The 15,595-nt window shown below is 46.1% G+C and overlaps 1 protein-coding gene across 1 annotated transcript in view; it reads left to right on the top strand.

Moving 5' to 3' along the window:
- Positions 1 to 13,242, top strand: part of CLASP1 (cytoplasmic linker associated protein 1) — a 191,659-nt gene extending 178,417 nt beyond the window's left edge. Inside the window, exons 41-43 of the mRNA XM_068949030.1 lie at positions 4,842 to 5,048; positions 8,777 to 8,893; positions 10,756 to 13,242. Of these exons, the coding sequence (XP_068805131.1) occupies positions 4,842 to 5,048; positions 8,777 to 8,893; positions 10,756 to 10,842 (411 nt within the window). The 3' untranslated portion in view covers positions 10,843 to 13,242. The remainder of the gene's footprint in view (positions 1 to 4,841; positions 5,049 to 8,776; positions 8,894 to 10,755) is intronic.
- Positions 13,243 to 15,595: the final 2,353 nt, after the last annotated feature.

Below are 15,595 nucleotides of genomic sequence, written 5' to 3'. Positions count from 1 at the left end.
TGTGAAGCGTAGCTGCTGCGTATTGACCAAGAGCAGGATACCACAGAGAAGTTGCTGCAGCACTGGGCAGCAAGCAACATCCATAATGCACTGAGAGCAATAGCTGAGCAAAAGAGAGTAGGCTGAAGAGATGGGGAGTTCTTGGTGCCTTGGTTCTGTGTGTCTAGTGGCTGCAGCGCGTTGTGAGCTGGGTAAGCCGGTGGGAATCGTGGACCAAAGAGTATCCAGCAACTTTTGTGGAACAGCAATGGTGCCAATGTGCTTTTTCGTTAAAGGGAGCTCTGGCAGGTGGCTTTCTTTATCACACTGTTCCTAATACTGCACATCCACATGTCCTCTCCTACAGAAATCAGAAAGCATTTCATACACATTCCTGGGACTGTCTGACTCTTAACTTTTAAGCTACTCCTTTACAGTTTTAAAAAAAGACATTAGACATGTAGTCTATTTACCTCTGTCTCTCTGGATCCATGCAGGTGAAAATGGTTTGTTCCCCAAAGCAAATTAGGTGGGATTATAACCAGTTCTCTTGGGAGAACTCACTGGAAGGGTTTAGTGTGTTCCTCTTTCAAGGAATCCAGTTTATGTTATGCCAGCAGAAGTCAGGCTCAATCTAGTCTCTAGCATGTAGCATAAGGTAAGCATTTGGAAAGAAGAAAAACCTGCTTCTTTTAAAGTGAAATGCTATCTCTTAGATCTGCATTCCTGGGCTACCTGCCCTTTGAATGGCATCAGACTATTGAGTTCGTACCGTGGTTTGCTCTAAGCTTTTACTGAGAGGTAAAATCATGTTTGTGATATACCCTATACACAGCTTATAGTGTCATTGTTTTTAAAACACTGCAGGCTCTCTCCAGTCTTGCAGATCTTGCTTCATAGCCACCCTTTTGAACTTGCTGCTTCTAGCTGTCATTGTTACTTGACGACTCTGCTGTTTTTCGTTCACATTTCTGAGATCATCGAGAATAACTATATTAGGTCAGACAAAAAGTTCACTTCTCTTGATACACTGCTTCTGACAATGACTAGCAAGAAGCAAGCATACAATGATGCTTCCCTGAGGATACTCTCCCTTCTTTTAGCTGTCTGAAGCTGACAGCCTTCCCATGTTGAAGGTTCTGTCTGCCCTTCTGTGTTCTTTGGCCCTTGATGGATTTTCTTCCAGGAGTTTGTTTGATTTTTTTTTAAATCTATTTAGTATCTGTGTCCTCTTGTGACAGTGAGCGCTCCAGTCTGAGCATGTAGCAAAGAGCAATATTTATTTTTCTTGAATTCAAAGGGTGGCGTTTCATGACTGCTAACTCCTATGGTGTCTGCAGTTAGTCTGAGCCTAATAGGGCTATTCCTATTGCTTCCGGATGTATATCTATAGATCTCCTCTCCAAAGATAGGAGGAAGAACTGTTGTTGCTTGATGCTGTTTGCTCATTTCTCCCAGTCATTTTAAGATCGTTTCACTCTGCTGGTCAGGTTAAATTCCTGATTATAAAATTTTTTTTGATGTTATGTGATGTGTATGGTCTGCAAGACATGAGTGTTGTGCCTCACAGCAAGTGAGCTTCAGTAAACTCAGCTATAACTGCATTCTCTTGTTGCCAAATGACTGGGCAGTTTGTATCTCTTGATAATGCGCTTCCTTCTCTGCGGGAACACTGCTGGTTTCTCTGGCATTGCTAGCTGAATGTGACTCCTTGAGAGCACCATGTAAGTACCCAGAGCCGTTCTCTCCCTTGTGGATGCAGGGTCCCTGTCTGGGTGGCCAAGTGCTTTGTTCTGTCAAAGCCAGAAGAAAAGACCTGGACGGGGCTGTTGCTGGAAATGCAGAATGGTTGCATTTCAGCTTTCTGTCCCAGCAAAGATCAACGAGGGCAGAGCTTGTCCTTTTGGCTTGCTCTCGGCTGGTCCTGCCCCAGCCCATCCTCCCTTCTGTCCCCTGCTGTTCCTTCCCAGTGGAGCAGGGAGCTGGTTACCTGCAGAAGCTCCGATTCAGGCAAGCATGTAAGCACATGCCTGAATCCCATTGACGTCAGTGAGAGTTAAGCATGTTATTAAAGTTAAACATATGCTTAAGGGGCTTGCCGAAGCGTGGCTTAGATGGAGATACTGCCTGCCAGATGTGCTCGCACAAGACTTGGAAATCTCCTTGATGTTGTCCCATTTACAAGGTAGTTATCAGCAGGAAGTCCACTGGACACGTATTCTGTAATATGCCCTTCTGTATTTAGAGGAAATGCACTTCATGGTGAAGTGATCTGAAGTACCACCCTGCTGTGCAAATGCAGTCAGATCCTTGCTAGAAAGAGGCAGGTTTGGTGAAAGGAGGACTTGCACAGGCACAAATAATCTGGCACACTTACAACTTCTCTTGATGAGCTTATGGTGTGCAAAATCTGTATGGCCTTTGCTATTTGAACTCTGGCTCATTTTGTGAAAAATTACAGCCATATTAACCCCTTGCGCTTGGAATTAGCAACAGGCTTTTGAAGGTTTTCTAATACGCTTGCCTCATACCTGCAACTTAAATGTTCATGGTAATCTTTAATGCAGGGCTAAAGCCCAACTAGAATTGCTTATTGTTTTTTTTCACCTACTCCAAATTTACAGTACTGTATTTGAGATCAGAATCTCTCCTGAAGTGCTTACTAAAATATTGTTGCTTCTAAGGTATCAGGAGGATTTTAAAAAAAAAAAAAAAAAAAAAAAAAAAGCTTTTAGTACATTGTGATATATGTTCAAACTTTTCTTTTTCAGAGTGTCTGTGAAAACATGTACTAACAGTATTTGGAGTTGTAGCAAAGTAAAATCCCAAGCAGCCTGTGTCCAAATAGTTACGTGGGTTTTTTTTTTTTTTTTTTTTTTTTTTTTTTAAGCAAAAAGGACTTACTCATGAATGTTAAGTTGATTACAAGTTTTCTGGGCCTTCTTGTAATTCCATTGCATTGTTTGCAGAAAGCTTGATGCTACTGGTTTTTCAGCACTGGGAAAGGCTATGTCAAAAGCTGCTGTGCCAAGAAGTGGATTCCTTTAAAGGAAATCTCCTCAGATTCAATAGAGACCACCTGGGAACTCCTGACTTTATCCATGCCAGCAATTCAATGCTGCGGTACCAAACTATGGCATTAGATCTTTTCTCCTGTAAAAGGGGCACTGATACAGAAGCAATCGAGGTTTCTCATGTCTGCTTCGTAATCCTGGCTGCACCTTGCCCGCATGCAGTATTTGTACTACGTGAGGTATCTTAGATAACTTTCATTGTCAGGTTTGCTTTGGAGGATGCCAAGAGAAGTGGATGAGTTTTGTTGTTTCTCAGATGCACACCTGAGCTGCAGCTGTTTCAGTGAGGCAGCTATCAATATAAGTAAAAGAGTAATGATTGTGTTGTAGCCATGATGAGCCACAGACCTGTCTACGGGCTGTAGCCTTGGTCAAAGAGAAATCTGAGTTTGATACCATGATAGTGTGTGGAAGAGGGGAAAGGAGAGTCCAGCAGCAGCTGTGGTTTGAGCCTGAGTAATGGGAGACCTGTGACTTGATTGACACCCACAGTCTCTGGCTTGGGATGAGTTAGAGGACCTGTGTTAGGCACCTGAGCTTCCCATGCAGTCAGGAAAGAGAAGGAGGTGCCTTCACAGGCTATGTGGTGCTGCTAGGCTTGGAGCTGGGGGCTGCCTGGGGCTAGCCAGGAAATGCTAAGCACAAAGATGTGTGAATCTTTCCTAGAGCTGAGGTGTCTGATTTAATTCTGTCCGTTAGGGCACCCCTGCCACTCTGATATTCCCACCCTTGATGGTAAACACAACAAGAATTGGGGAGTGGGAAGAGATGGGTAAAAGCATTCTCTACCCTTTGTACTGAATCAGGAATATGGTGAGCAAGGAGTATGTGGTTTGTGGCCAGGAGGAAGGCAACCAAGGGGAAATGTGACTTTATGGCCTGGCAGTTAGCACAGACACTTGAAAGGAGGAAACCTGCCTTCCCATTCTGCCTTTTTTGTCCGGTTACTGTGGAATGTAAAATGAATAAACTCTTACAGGAGGGGAGACCAAAATCTGGTCTTTCCTCTCCCAGATAGCTGTCCTACGCACTGGAGTAAAGAGTGAAAGATCTGGATTTACCTTCCCTGAGGCTAAGAACAGAGTTGAATCCAGGTCTCCCTCTTCTTCACTGTGAAGCGTAGGCTAATTGCAAAATGGAAATGCTACCACTGTTTCTACTACTACTTTCTCCCGTGCTCTACTGTGATTGCAGTGCTGCCTTAGTGTGATAAATGTGCTCAGAGCACAGCTATCTGGTCAGGGACATCTGAAAGCTTGTTTGCCTCTATAGCGTGGGTTTGATTACAGCAGAGCTTAGGTGGGAAGTGGCAGGACACATCTTCGTGGGCACAGGTGTCTCTGCTTGGGCATCCAAGCACTCAGCAAGTCAGGTGCATGTTAGAGTGCGCTACACTGGTTCTTGTTAATTATAATGTTTAAGGAGCTAAATCTAGTATTTAAATCTAAGCATGTTTCCTGACAGTGGCTGGAGAGAAGTTATCTACTTGCTTCCCCTCTATGGGAGGTACCCATCTTTCCTGGCTTAGAGTGGGATGTTAGACTCTTTCAAACTAACCACAGCTTTGACACAGTTACTTTAAGTGATATGATTTCCTCTTTGCTGTCTACTTGGAACAAATATGTCACTGGAGGCAAAGGACACTAATTCTCCAAGTTGATTGCTTCTCAGCAGAGCCTCCTGTGGATCCGTTAATGAACATCCCTGAGTGTTTCCTGGCAGTCATTCCTAGTTTGGCTGTGAAGTATGAACTCATTAATGTAAGGTTTTGTTCTGCTCTCATTCCAGGTCGTCAGAGCTGCTGAGGAAGCTGCTTCTACCCTGGCTAGTTCCATCCACCCGGAGCAGTGCATCAAAGTGCTTTGCCCCATCATTCAAACTGCAGATTATCCAATTAACTTAGCTGCCATCAAAATGCAGACAAAAGTCATTGAGAGGATTTCTAAGGAATCGTTGCATCAGCTCCTTCCTGATATTATTCCTGGATTGTTACAGGTACAGAATCTCATGTCACATATGCTCCCAAGCACAAAGCATGATTGATTAATATTTAAGGCGTGTAACCTGAGAGAACGATGGACCCTCTGGGTCAGATTCTGGTAAATTAGTTTTAATCCCTCTAAGTTTTTATATCTTTGAGTTTTTGATATTGTTTTAATGCATTAAGGAGAAGGAGAGGAAAACTCAGATTCCTGTGTTGGCATTCCACAGTTAGAAGCCTTGGCCAGGCTCCTAAAGAAGTCAGTAGCAGCCATACAATAAACTTACTGAGCAGGGATTAGCTACCTGTTGTGCAGTTACAGCACACCCCAAGCAGCACATCTTGCAGTCTCCTTTTGTTCTGCTGAGCTGTTCTGCATTTTGATTGTACTTTGCATTTGAATTTGAATCCCTGCAGGCTGGATAGTCCTTCCTCCTTTCTCTCTGAAATCAGGGGACCAAATTCCTGACTTGCATTCAGCCTCTTTCACAACCCTCTCTCAAGCTGAGTGGGGAGCTGTATTTTTGCCAGTGCTAAGGCTTGGTCTTACAATGTGAATTTAGCTTTCAGTGCTGGCTGTATTGGAATTGTATTCTCTTCCCGTGCACAAGCAGCTTGGCAGTGCTAGGGACTGGAATAAGGGTGGAAGCGAGATGGAAATTAGATAGCAGCAAGAAGAGAGGAGAAATAATATGTGTGTGTGTGCGTTGGGGAGGGATTATGACAGGAACAAATTGGTCAGTGTGAAGGGGGCGGCGTGTTTTGGTGGGTAAGACTTTCACTGGAGAACTGGTATAAAGAAACCTCCTTATAGTGAGCCTAGAAAGCTGAAGGACAAGAGCAAAGTCAGAAATTCCTCTTGTGCATTGCAGCATTTGTCCCATCTTTGGTGTAATGTCCGCTCTTGCAATTCTTCTCTTAAATCCCAGCCTCTGGGAATTGGGCAATTCTGTTTTGATCTTCACTTTCATTGTGAAGAGTTTTTAGCTGTAATCACTGGGAAATAAATTTGGACTAGCCTCAATGCACCAGAAAAGTTCTGGAGCAGTGTGCCTTTGAAAAGAGCACAGTTGTATTTATTACATTGCTTCTCTGTTTTAAATACTGTTTTGGAGCCTAGTTTGTGACTACTAATCTCAGAGCTGCTGGTGAATGTTTCCATGCGTTAGAAACTCATAGTGATTATGTGAATCCACGCCTTCTGTTTAAGTGCTTTAGGATCCTTCAGGCTGAAAGATTTTGTGCAGAGCAAATCACCTGCACAGCTGTTTACCTAGGTGAGGGTAATGGAGTGACTAAATGATGAGAAGTGTCAAATAGTGGTAGTGTGAATGCATGTGCGCAGCTCAGCAGCCCCGAGTGGCATCTCTCTGGCCCGAGTTTCTAGATGAGGGGCAAGGCAAGAACAAGGCAGACTGCTGCGCAGCACTCTAGGTGGGTTTGGTGGGAGCATTGCAGGGTCCTTGGTCACAGCTCTGGCTCTTTCGGGAAACCCACCCTGCAGAGGCAGCAATCGTAGCTGTACAAGCAGCCAGCCTGGAGTAGAAACATCTTGTATTGGTGAAAGACGGAACTAAACCTGACAGCCCCTTGTTGTTTTGCTGCTGTAGCTGCAGTTAGTCGTAGCGCTCATAGTCCTCTGAGCCTGGCGAAAGCCTGGGCCCCTTCCCAGAAGCTGTGCCCTGGCAGCATACCAGGCCGCTGCGGGATGAGGCGCTGTCCACATCTCCTGCTGCAGCAGGCCTTAAGGCAGGAAATGCAAGGAATGCAACCTTAAGGCAGGAAAGCGAGAAGAGGCCTGGCCGTGTTACCTAGTGGCTGGAGTGCAGCGCGGGGGCAGAGACAGGGCACTGATAGGCCTGCGCTAAAGCTTTTGGTGGTATGCAAGTGCTGCAAAAGGAATGAGGCATCCCACCCCCTGCTGCTGTTTTGACAAGGGTTTCTCGTGACAGTGGCCTTTGCCTTCAGGGCTGCCTCCAGACTGACCATGGTTGTAGTCTGCAGAGCGTGCCAGGTCCTGGTCTCTAATCATCCCAGCCGGCTCCTGCTCGGAGCACCTTGCACCTCCCTTAGTGTGCCTTCTTTGCCTGAAAGCTAAGCTTTGGGGACATGGGGTTGTCCTGGTCTGGACTTGGCAGAGCTGAGAAGCGCTGTGAGGTGCAGAGTAGGGAGGGAGCCCAGGGGGTCTGGATTAGGGGCCCACAAAGACAAGGGTCACCTTCTGTAGCAGATCTCCCCCTTCTGTACCTGTAGAGAGGAGCCGTCGGGACACATAGCACAGCCCGGCTTGGGCGATGGCGGCTGTCAGGGCGCATTGGGAGGGTGAGGCTGTGCGGCGCTGCCTCTGACTCAGGCTGCTGGAGGAGCTGGCGATTTCAGCCGTAGGGTCAGCGAAGGCTCTCTTGGCCTTGGGTAACTTATTTATCCCACACCCCCTTGACACATCTGAGAAACACGGAAGCTCTGAGGGACCAGCCCCAGCCTAGGGCAAGCTTTCCTTCTGCATGGAGAGCCCAGGCCCGTAGGTGTTGTTTCCGTGATAAGCCCTGGCTGCCTTGGGGTGACTAGTCTGCCTTGCTAGCCTACCTGCTGGGGTTTTGCTGGTGGGCAGCCCGACAGCCCTACCCCCAGCTGAGCAGGGTCTGTCCTCTCAGCTCTCCTGGCAGAGGTCACCCTGCGTCCAGAGGAAGCAGCGTCCAGCATGCTGGAGTGATCGGTGTATTTCTCTTGGGATCGCAGCTTAGTGATAAATCACTGCCTGAGTACAGAACTGATGTCATGAGCTGTCAAGTGACCTCGTGGCTAGTTTGAGCTCTCCCGTAGATGCCTAAGGTCTGGCACACCTTCTGTGGCCTTTCATGCTCTTTCTCATGGTGGTTCCTGCCTCATAGGTAATCAAAAAGCTTGCAGCTACAGAATCAGTTTGTCTAATGGACTAACACATGTGTAGCACGGCTATGCAGTGTTAATGCACAATGCTTTTAAAAGGCTGGAAAATAATCCATTATGATGATGACTTTTTGCTATTTCTAATGCCTGGATACTGCTATTCCATCCGAGGTGCACATTACACTTCACAAAAGAAAATTTAAGGTTTCATATCCTGAGTGAGCTAACCATTAGGCCATTTTGCTGCAAAATTAGTCTCCATCTGTAGCTTTGCTCTCAGGAGTGGTCAGCTTTCAACATGTGAGTTTCCACTGAGCTGGATCTGCGTCAGGAAAGACTCTTTCCTGAAGACAAGCTGGGAGCGCTAGGAAGCCTCCCCTGGGCATAGGAGCAAGCAACGTTGGTAGGGCTGTTGTAGAACTTTCAGTAGTGGATAAACACTTTGTCCTGCTGCTTTTCAGCTTTCAAAGGGCTGAATGTTTATTTTGTATTTAAAAATAAGAAGAAAAAGTCTACTGAACAAGTTAAGTCCCAACCATCCAGTCATCTGAACTGGACACAGGAATGTATGTATTTGATGGAGTCCTAAGCTTTACAAGCTTGTGTTGGGAACCTATGTTATTTAGATCATTAAACAAGAACACATTATTAACTTTAACAAATGGGACATATTTGGTGAACGTATTCAAACTCTTACTTTCAAACGCTAAGTGGGGCCTTTCTGTTGATGTGATGTATTTTGTTAGGTTTGTGGCTGCACTTGCAAAGTATTCATCAGCTCATTAGCATATTGCTTTGGAAGGATGTTGGCAAGCTGGTTGATTTGTGACCTTTCTTGTTTCTTGTTTTCTAGGGTTATGATAATACGGAGAGCAGTGTCCGTAAAGCTAGTGTGTTTTGCCTAGTGGCAATTTATTCGGTAATTGGAGAAGAACTGAAACCTCATCTCGCACAACTCACGGGAAGCAAGGTATAAAAGTAACGCCTCTTTGATATTTTGACAACAGCCAGTTGAACAGCTCGCGCTACTAGCAGTAAGAGCAGTAGTTTCACAGTGGTTCTGGGTCAAGTTCCCTGTGCTCAGTTAAATCTTAATGAGTTAGTCTAGCTCACACTGCTGAACACCACTAGAGCAGCACAGCGCTTGCTCCACAGTGTGAGCATTCGAAACCCCACTGAGAGAGCCTGGAGGGGATTCAGGGATCAGTTTCATGTTGCATTTAATCCTGTGTAATGCAAGCTGCCACCAGCGAGCCGGTCCTTCACCACTCCCACTCCAGCCATGCCTACCTTGCCCCTTCTGTGCTACATCCAGAGGTGACTATGCAGTGAGCTTGAGCAGCGGGCTGCTCTGGATGAAAACCAGCCATAAATAAAAATTAATTAGCTTTCAAGTCTGCTTCTGAGGCTGCATAGTTAATCCGATGCAAGGAGAGTAGGAATGCGTGGCTGGATTGGGAGGGAGAGCAGGATTCCCCCCCCCTTGCCCCCCCTTTCAGCAGCAGGCCATGATTAGGGCTGATAGAAATGCAGGGAAGACTTCACTCTTAACAGCACAGCAGCTGTGCCCCTTTCCTCCTGTGAGACCAGCTAACTCAAGTGACCCTTTGAAGACTGTTGTGGCCAGGAGTCAAGATAGCAGCAAAACTCAAATTCTGAGCTGATGCTACCAGTGAAATGAAGTGCTTAACTCGCCTCTGTTCTTCAGACAAGATGTGGGATGTTGCTTTGAAGGTGATGGTGTTTGATTGCTCTTCAAAACTGCTCAGGAAGCTGTTGCTAGATTCCTTTTTCTGTTTGAAGTCTTGAGGCTGAGATTTCTCTGCAAATTTGAGATGAATTCTGCATTGTTGTCTCCGAAATAGAGCTCCACGTGGAGATAGTTACTTAGTTCAGAGGCCTTCATTTTGTTATTTCCAAGCAAGTAATTTCTTTTGCAGTTAGGAAGCGGGATGTGGGTTAAGACAGAATCTGAGACCCAGCACACTTGGATTTTGTTTCTAAATAGAGTTGCCTTGTCTTTAAACAAATTACTTCAGTATCCCTCTGGAAAAAGAGAAAGCTGCGCTTTGCCTCATTTATACTAGAGCAGCTGGGAATCCCCCATCAAAGTGTTGTAGAAATTTTATTATCCCATCATTTAGGTGCCACAGACTTACTGTGCTGCATAAGTATCTTTAAACATGTGCATAATTCCTCTCAGTTTATGCGGACTGCCTGCGTGTTTAAAGTTGAATTTGTGCATGAGTCATTGCAGGATCCGGAGAGAAGGTGGTAAGGCCGGAAAAACAACAAACCCATGCAAAGGCAGTATATTGTCGTAACAGTTTCACTAGATTTACCAAGTCAGTGAAGACTTTAAATATATGATGGAAAAGGAACATTTTAAATGGAACAAAATGAATTCCATTGGGCTCCCCAAGCACGAAGAATTCAGAGTGTTTCCTAGGAGGGATCATGGTGCTCAGATCGCTGGTGCGTGACCAGGTTCAGTGTCTACATGCGGCCCCACTGACCTCTGAGGGAATCCTGCTCACCTAAAGCAGACTGCAGGATCGGGGCTCACGCCCTGAGGGACAGCTGCTGAAATGAAGCACAACAAATTTTTAAAATCCCATTAAATCTGGCTATAATTTCAGTGGGACCAGGATTCTGCTCCTGTATATTTCGAAATACTCAGTTTTGCTTCTGTTTTTCATCTGGAGAGCCTGGTGTGGTGTCAGCTCATTCAAAGCAGTTCCCTAGAGAACATGAGTTTAAGATTTCCAGTCAATTTTGCTTGTCTGTTCTGCTGGCGGCATCTTCTGATTTTTTTTTTGTTGTCTCTTTCAGATGAAGCTACTAAACTTGTACATAAAGAGGGCCCAGACTACCAATAGCAACAGCAGTTCCTCTTCAGATGTTTCAACGCACAGTTAATGAAGATATCTGGACATGTGTAGACTTAGAAGCAATCAGCGGTGCCTCTCAGAGACCTTTCTGCTACTCTTACTTCACTGGCGCACTCCATCAGCTTAAGGAGGCCATGCAGATATTTATTGCAATCAGTATTTTAGTCCCTTGAAGCTTTTATGTAGAATCTTATTGGTATTGAATGTAAAGGAAGCAAGGTCTGTGTTGCAGTCTTCATTTAAAAAAAAAAAAAGAAAAAGAAAAAGTGAACAACAGAAAGCCATACTTAAACATATTTGTATAGCCTGCTGAAATCTCTGAAATATGTTTAGGTTAGTTTTCCAAAACAGAGTCCCAAAAAGTGGACACGCATAAAGGTCAAACAAATCTTGTTATTTTAGTTTACGCTCAGTTTTGGTTTCTGTGCGCTAGTTACGTGCTCTCTCCCTGTGACTTTGGCCGTGCCGGCTGGATTCTCCTCTCCTTACCAGTCTCTTGCGATCCCGTTTTGTCCGTCCTCCTTGCAGCCTGCCTGACATGCAGGATCCTCCATGAGGAGATCTTTGCAGCTAGGGCTGTGGTTCCAGCCTCCGATGCTTTAATACTGAGAGATAGCAAATGAGTAATGAAAAAGTAGGTTCTTTTTAAACATCTGAGTTTTGTACATAGTTCTGACAGACCTCTCATGGGCTGATTTCTCTGCATCTGCTTTCCAGCCAGCTGTACTTTGTGAAACAGCTGGGCTCTTGCTACTTTCATTGACTTTGTAAATATTTTCCCTCTTCCCACCCGACTCTTTCTCCTGTGCTCAAAAGGCATGTCAGGTGACCTGTAACTCCTCATCAAAGGGAGCTGGAGACACGGCTCTAGGACTGATGCCTGTGATCTGACACTGGAGTTTGGGTGTTGTGTTGGGCTTTGAGCACACCCGTGGGTTGCAATCAGAGCTGGCAAGGCTGGATCTTAGTGCTGCCTTGCAAGGCAAGCTGTATTTTTGCTGAAGTCTGTAGCGTTAAAGGGCTGACCTGCCGCTGTGACCAGACCCGTTGGTGTCGGGTGGTAAGTGGTCTTGTTCATCCCTGCTACTCCTGTGTGCTGTGGGCAAATTGTTCACCCCAGAGGACAGAAAGGGAATCTTAAACTGGACAAAATGCCCCTGTGGAAGTGCCCGCTGTGGGGGTTGGCTGGACTAGTGCCAGTTGCCTGCTACAGCTCCCCTCCTGTGCCTGAAGAGCCTGCAGTGCTGTTGCCTACCTTCAGAAACCTGCTCCTTCCCGGCCAGCCCCACACACTCCTGCTGGGTGCTTAGCGCTTCAGAGGAGTGTGCAGCACCCTCGCGGGGGCTTCAGCAGGGTGCTCTGGGCGCCATCCTAGCTGAGGGCACCTCTGGGGACAGATCCTTTCACAAACTGAGCGAGATGAAGTTGGAAACAAAGCAGCAACCGTTGAATGCCCTGTGGCACCATCCTCTACCGACAGGAGAGCCTCCTGTCTGCAGAGGGTGAGCTCCCCTGCTGCTGCTGTAACCTGGAGGAAGCAGGAGAACGTGTGCGCTGCGTTTGGTCCCGGGCTGGATCCTGGCTGATGGAGAGGCCTACCCTGACCTGGGGTGGGTCAGAACTGGGTTTTGCTCCTAGAGCCAGCAGCATGAGAAGATGGACCTGCAGGACATATGTGCTCCCTGGCTGCTCCTGGTGCCCTGGTCTCCTTCCAGCCCTCCCCGGGGGGAGCTGAAGGGCCACCTCAGCAGCATACAGGCAACATGAGCGTCTGGTACTGCAGCAGGGAGGCTGAAGGCCTGCTGTCCTCCCGTCCCATCCATCTGTGCCTGGGTGGCTGAGCACCAGTCCACTGCACCCCCCAAGGAGCTGTGCTGGTAGGTGCTCTGCGGCACCCGCTCCCCTCCGAGTACCCAGCTCTGGCGGGGCTGGGCAGGATGGGCCTGCGGAGCTTTTTGGCCCCTTTCCCTGCCAAAGTGAGAGCAGGAGAGGTGACCTGCTCCTGAGTTTCTCAGGACGTGTCCAGGCTTTCACTAGCTGCAGGGCTAATTCCCTCATCTTTCCTGATGCATAATGCTACAACAGGAGTAAACTGTTGTGACCCCGGTGTGTGGGATTCCCCCAAGGTCTTCCTGCAGGCTCGATAAAGCCATCCCCGCTAGAGGAGGCCGTTGCGATTACGTTGGCTGCTCCGTGGTCAGTGTCGCCCTTTCTGTGGACCATTCTTTACCATCATCTTTCAGTACGCTTGTTAGAATTTTTTTTTTTGAATAATTGAAATTATTTTAGTTTAACATGAATTTATTTTTCCTTTTGAGGAAATATTCAGCTGACATGTTGGCAGCAGTTAGCTGTCTTGTTTGAATTTTTATTAGTTTTTTTTTTTTATTTGTGCTCTAACTGCTCAGTATTTATGCCTCTCTTTCTCCCCATCTCAGTTAAGCATCTTCTGCCCCAGTCCTGGGGTTCAGAAGGTCGGCATAGCTGCCTGGATGGCATTTAGCCCCTTCCAGCTGTGGTGGATCTTGTTCCATCACTGCTTGCTTTTTGTTTGTTTTTGAATGGCACACTGTAGCAAGTCTCCAGGAATTGAATTCCTTCCCCAGTGTTTTTATATATTTTATAAAATCCTGTTAGTATGCACTGAAAGTGAACGCACTGTAATTAATGTCCCTGAACTGACCCTAGCACGTGCGCTGACACTACAGTAGGAATTAACAGCTCATCCTTCAGAAATACGTGTGAAATCTGCTGCTGCTGCTTTGAGACTCCAGGGATGAGCATGTATTTTTCAGAAACTATTGGCACATTTGGGGCTGCAAATGGTAGAACCAGGCCTTACTTTCTTGATCAGATTCTGTTCTGTTTGTCAACAGATGCTCATTAGTGTGTTACTTTATTTCTTTACATGAGTCAATCAAGGACTGTTCATCCTTTGAGTACTCTAGAAGTCTGTTATACCTGTATACAGTAGAGAGCGTTCTGCTTAGGTATTTATAAATCATTTGCGTATAATGTACATAGTTGTTTAGTATGTTGAACATGACTTGATTTTTTTTTTTTTTCCTTTCCTTTGAAGTACTCAAAGGGCTAGCTCTGAATGTCACCTCTCTGATCTGCAGTGTTCTGATTTCTGAAAGCTGTACAATCACTTTGTTTTTTCTTTAGCAAGCATAAAGGTCTCTCTGGCTACAAATCAGACAGTATCCACGCACGTTTGCAGAGGAAGAACTGCATGCTGGCAGTGCCTCACCGTGACGGTGGAGCTTGTGTTCATGTTTTCCCAGCAGTAGCCACCTACTGCAGCTGCCTTTTTTTTTTTTTCTTGCTGCCCATTATGTAGGGCTTTGATTTTTCGTATCTTTAAAAAAAAGAAAAAAAAAAAGAAAAAAAATTATTTGCCCACCATGCTTAAGAAGTCTGAATGGGAGAAAACTCTCAGCAGACAGTGGCTCCTGGCTGTAAGGTTGCCGAAATCTCAGATGTGGATGTTTTTTCTGCCATTGGCTGCACCAGTGCTCCGTGGGCATGGGCAAATAACGGATACATCTGCCCCCACAGTCCTACGTACTATAGTTCTCATGTAGTGCAGAATTATCGAGGCATGTGGCTTTCTTAAGGTACACTATGTGTGCTTGCCTGAATTACAATACAATACAAGACTGTCTTTTTTTATTGCTTATTACTAGCTTACCAATAACCTGTATAAGTAATGTAACTCCCATCTTTGTCATCGAAACCTTTTCTCCCCACCCCTTTATTTATCAAGCATAATATTACATATTAAGGGACAGAAAAATAGATCTTTGTAGAGTACAGCAGGATGTTGCTAACAATAATGTTTTAAATGGGAAGTAAAAACTGCTCTGAAAAATGCCAGCCATAAAAAATGATTTTGTTGGCACTGTGTTCATGCGCATGTATTTTTTTCTATTTTTCCGCTTTTGTCATGTTACATCCATATCTGTATTTATATCTTATTTGTTTCACTTTTGAGTGTATCATGGCAATTGTACAGATGTTTTTGTTAACATTTATGTGATAGAATTTGCTAAAAAAAAAAAAAAAAAATTAAAACCTTTTGAGTTTGCCCTAGAATAACTGGAAGTCGGGTTTGTTTTCAGGGGAGGAATAGCACATCTCCTTGCTCCGACAGCCCTGCCAGCCCTTGCTTGTAAAGGATTTGCACTTGAAAATATACTGGTGATTTTGGTGTAACAGCAGAGACAGGTCCCTGGTTGTGGAGGTGGAGCCCCGATTCAGCAGGGTTTTAGCCCGGCTGCAGACTAGGGCGCGTACATCCACCACGGTGCCCATCCGAGCCAGAGCCTGGATCGTGTTTTCAGAGGCTGAGCTGAGGCACAGGGTCTCTCTGCTGCTGTTTCTGGTGTTTGTCTCTGCTGCCGGGTGAGAGGTGAGGGGAAGAGCAGGCAGGGTAGCGACCCGCTGGTCTGGCTCAGGGGATTTGTGGGTCACGGGTGCCGTCCAGCTGCTGGCTCAGGATCTCCTGACCAACGGGGACAGAAGCAGCATTGAAATCTGCCTTGTCCTCACCATCCCCTTCATTGCACCCCTGGCCAGGGTAAAACCAGGACATCACAACACCAGGGAGTTTGCTGGCAGCAGCAGCTCCTGGTATTCCTGGCGTTTCCTCCCGCAGCTTATTCCTGTCCTGGCTGCTGCATTTTCTGTATTAATTAGGTGGTTGGTTGGCCGGTTGTTTCCTACACACGCTCATTGGCGAGGCCGCTGTGAAGACCACAGCGGGGCCAACAGCAGCG

Source organism: Struthio camelus, chromosome 6, assembly GCF_040807025.1.
Source record: "Struthio camelus isolate bStrCam1 chromosome 6, bStrCam1.hap1, whole genome shotgun sequence".
Classification (NCBI taxonomy): domain Eukaryota; kingdom Metazoa; phylum Chordata; class Aves; order Struthioniformes; family Struthionidae; genus Struthio; species Struthio camelus.
Note: the sequence above shows the minus strand (reverse complement) of the source record. Positions and strands in the feature narration are given on the sequence as shown.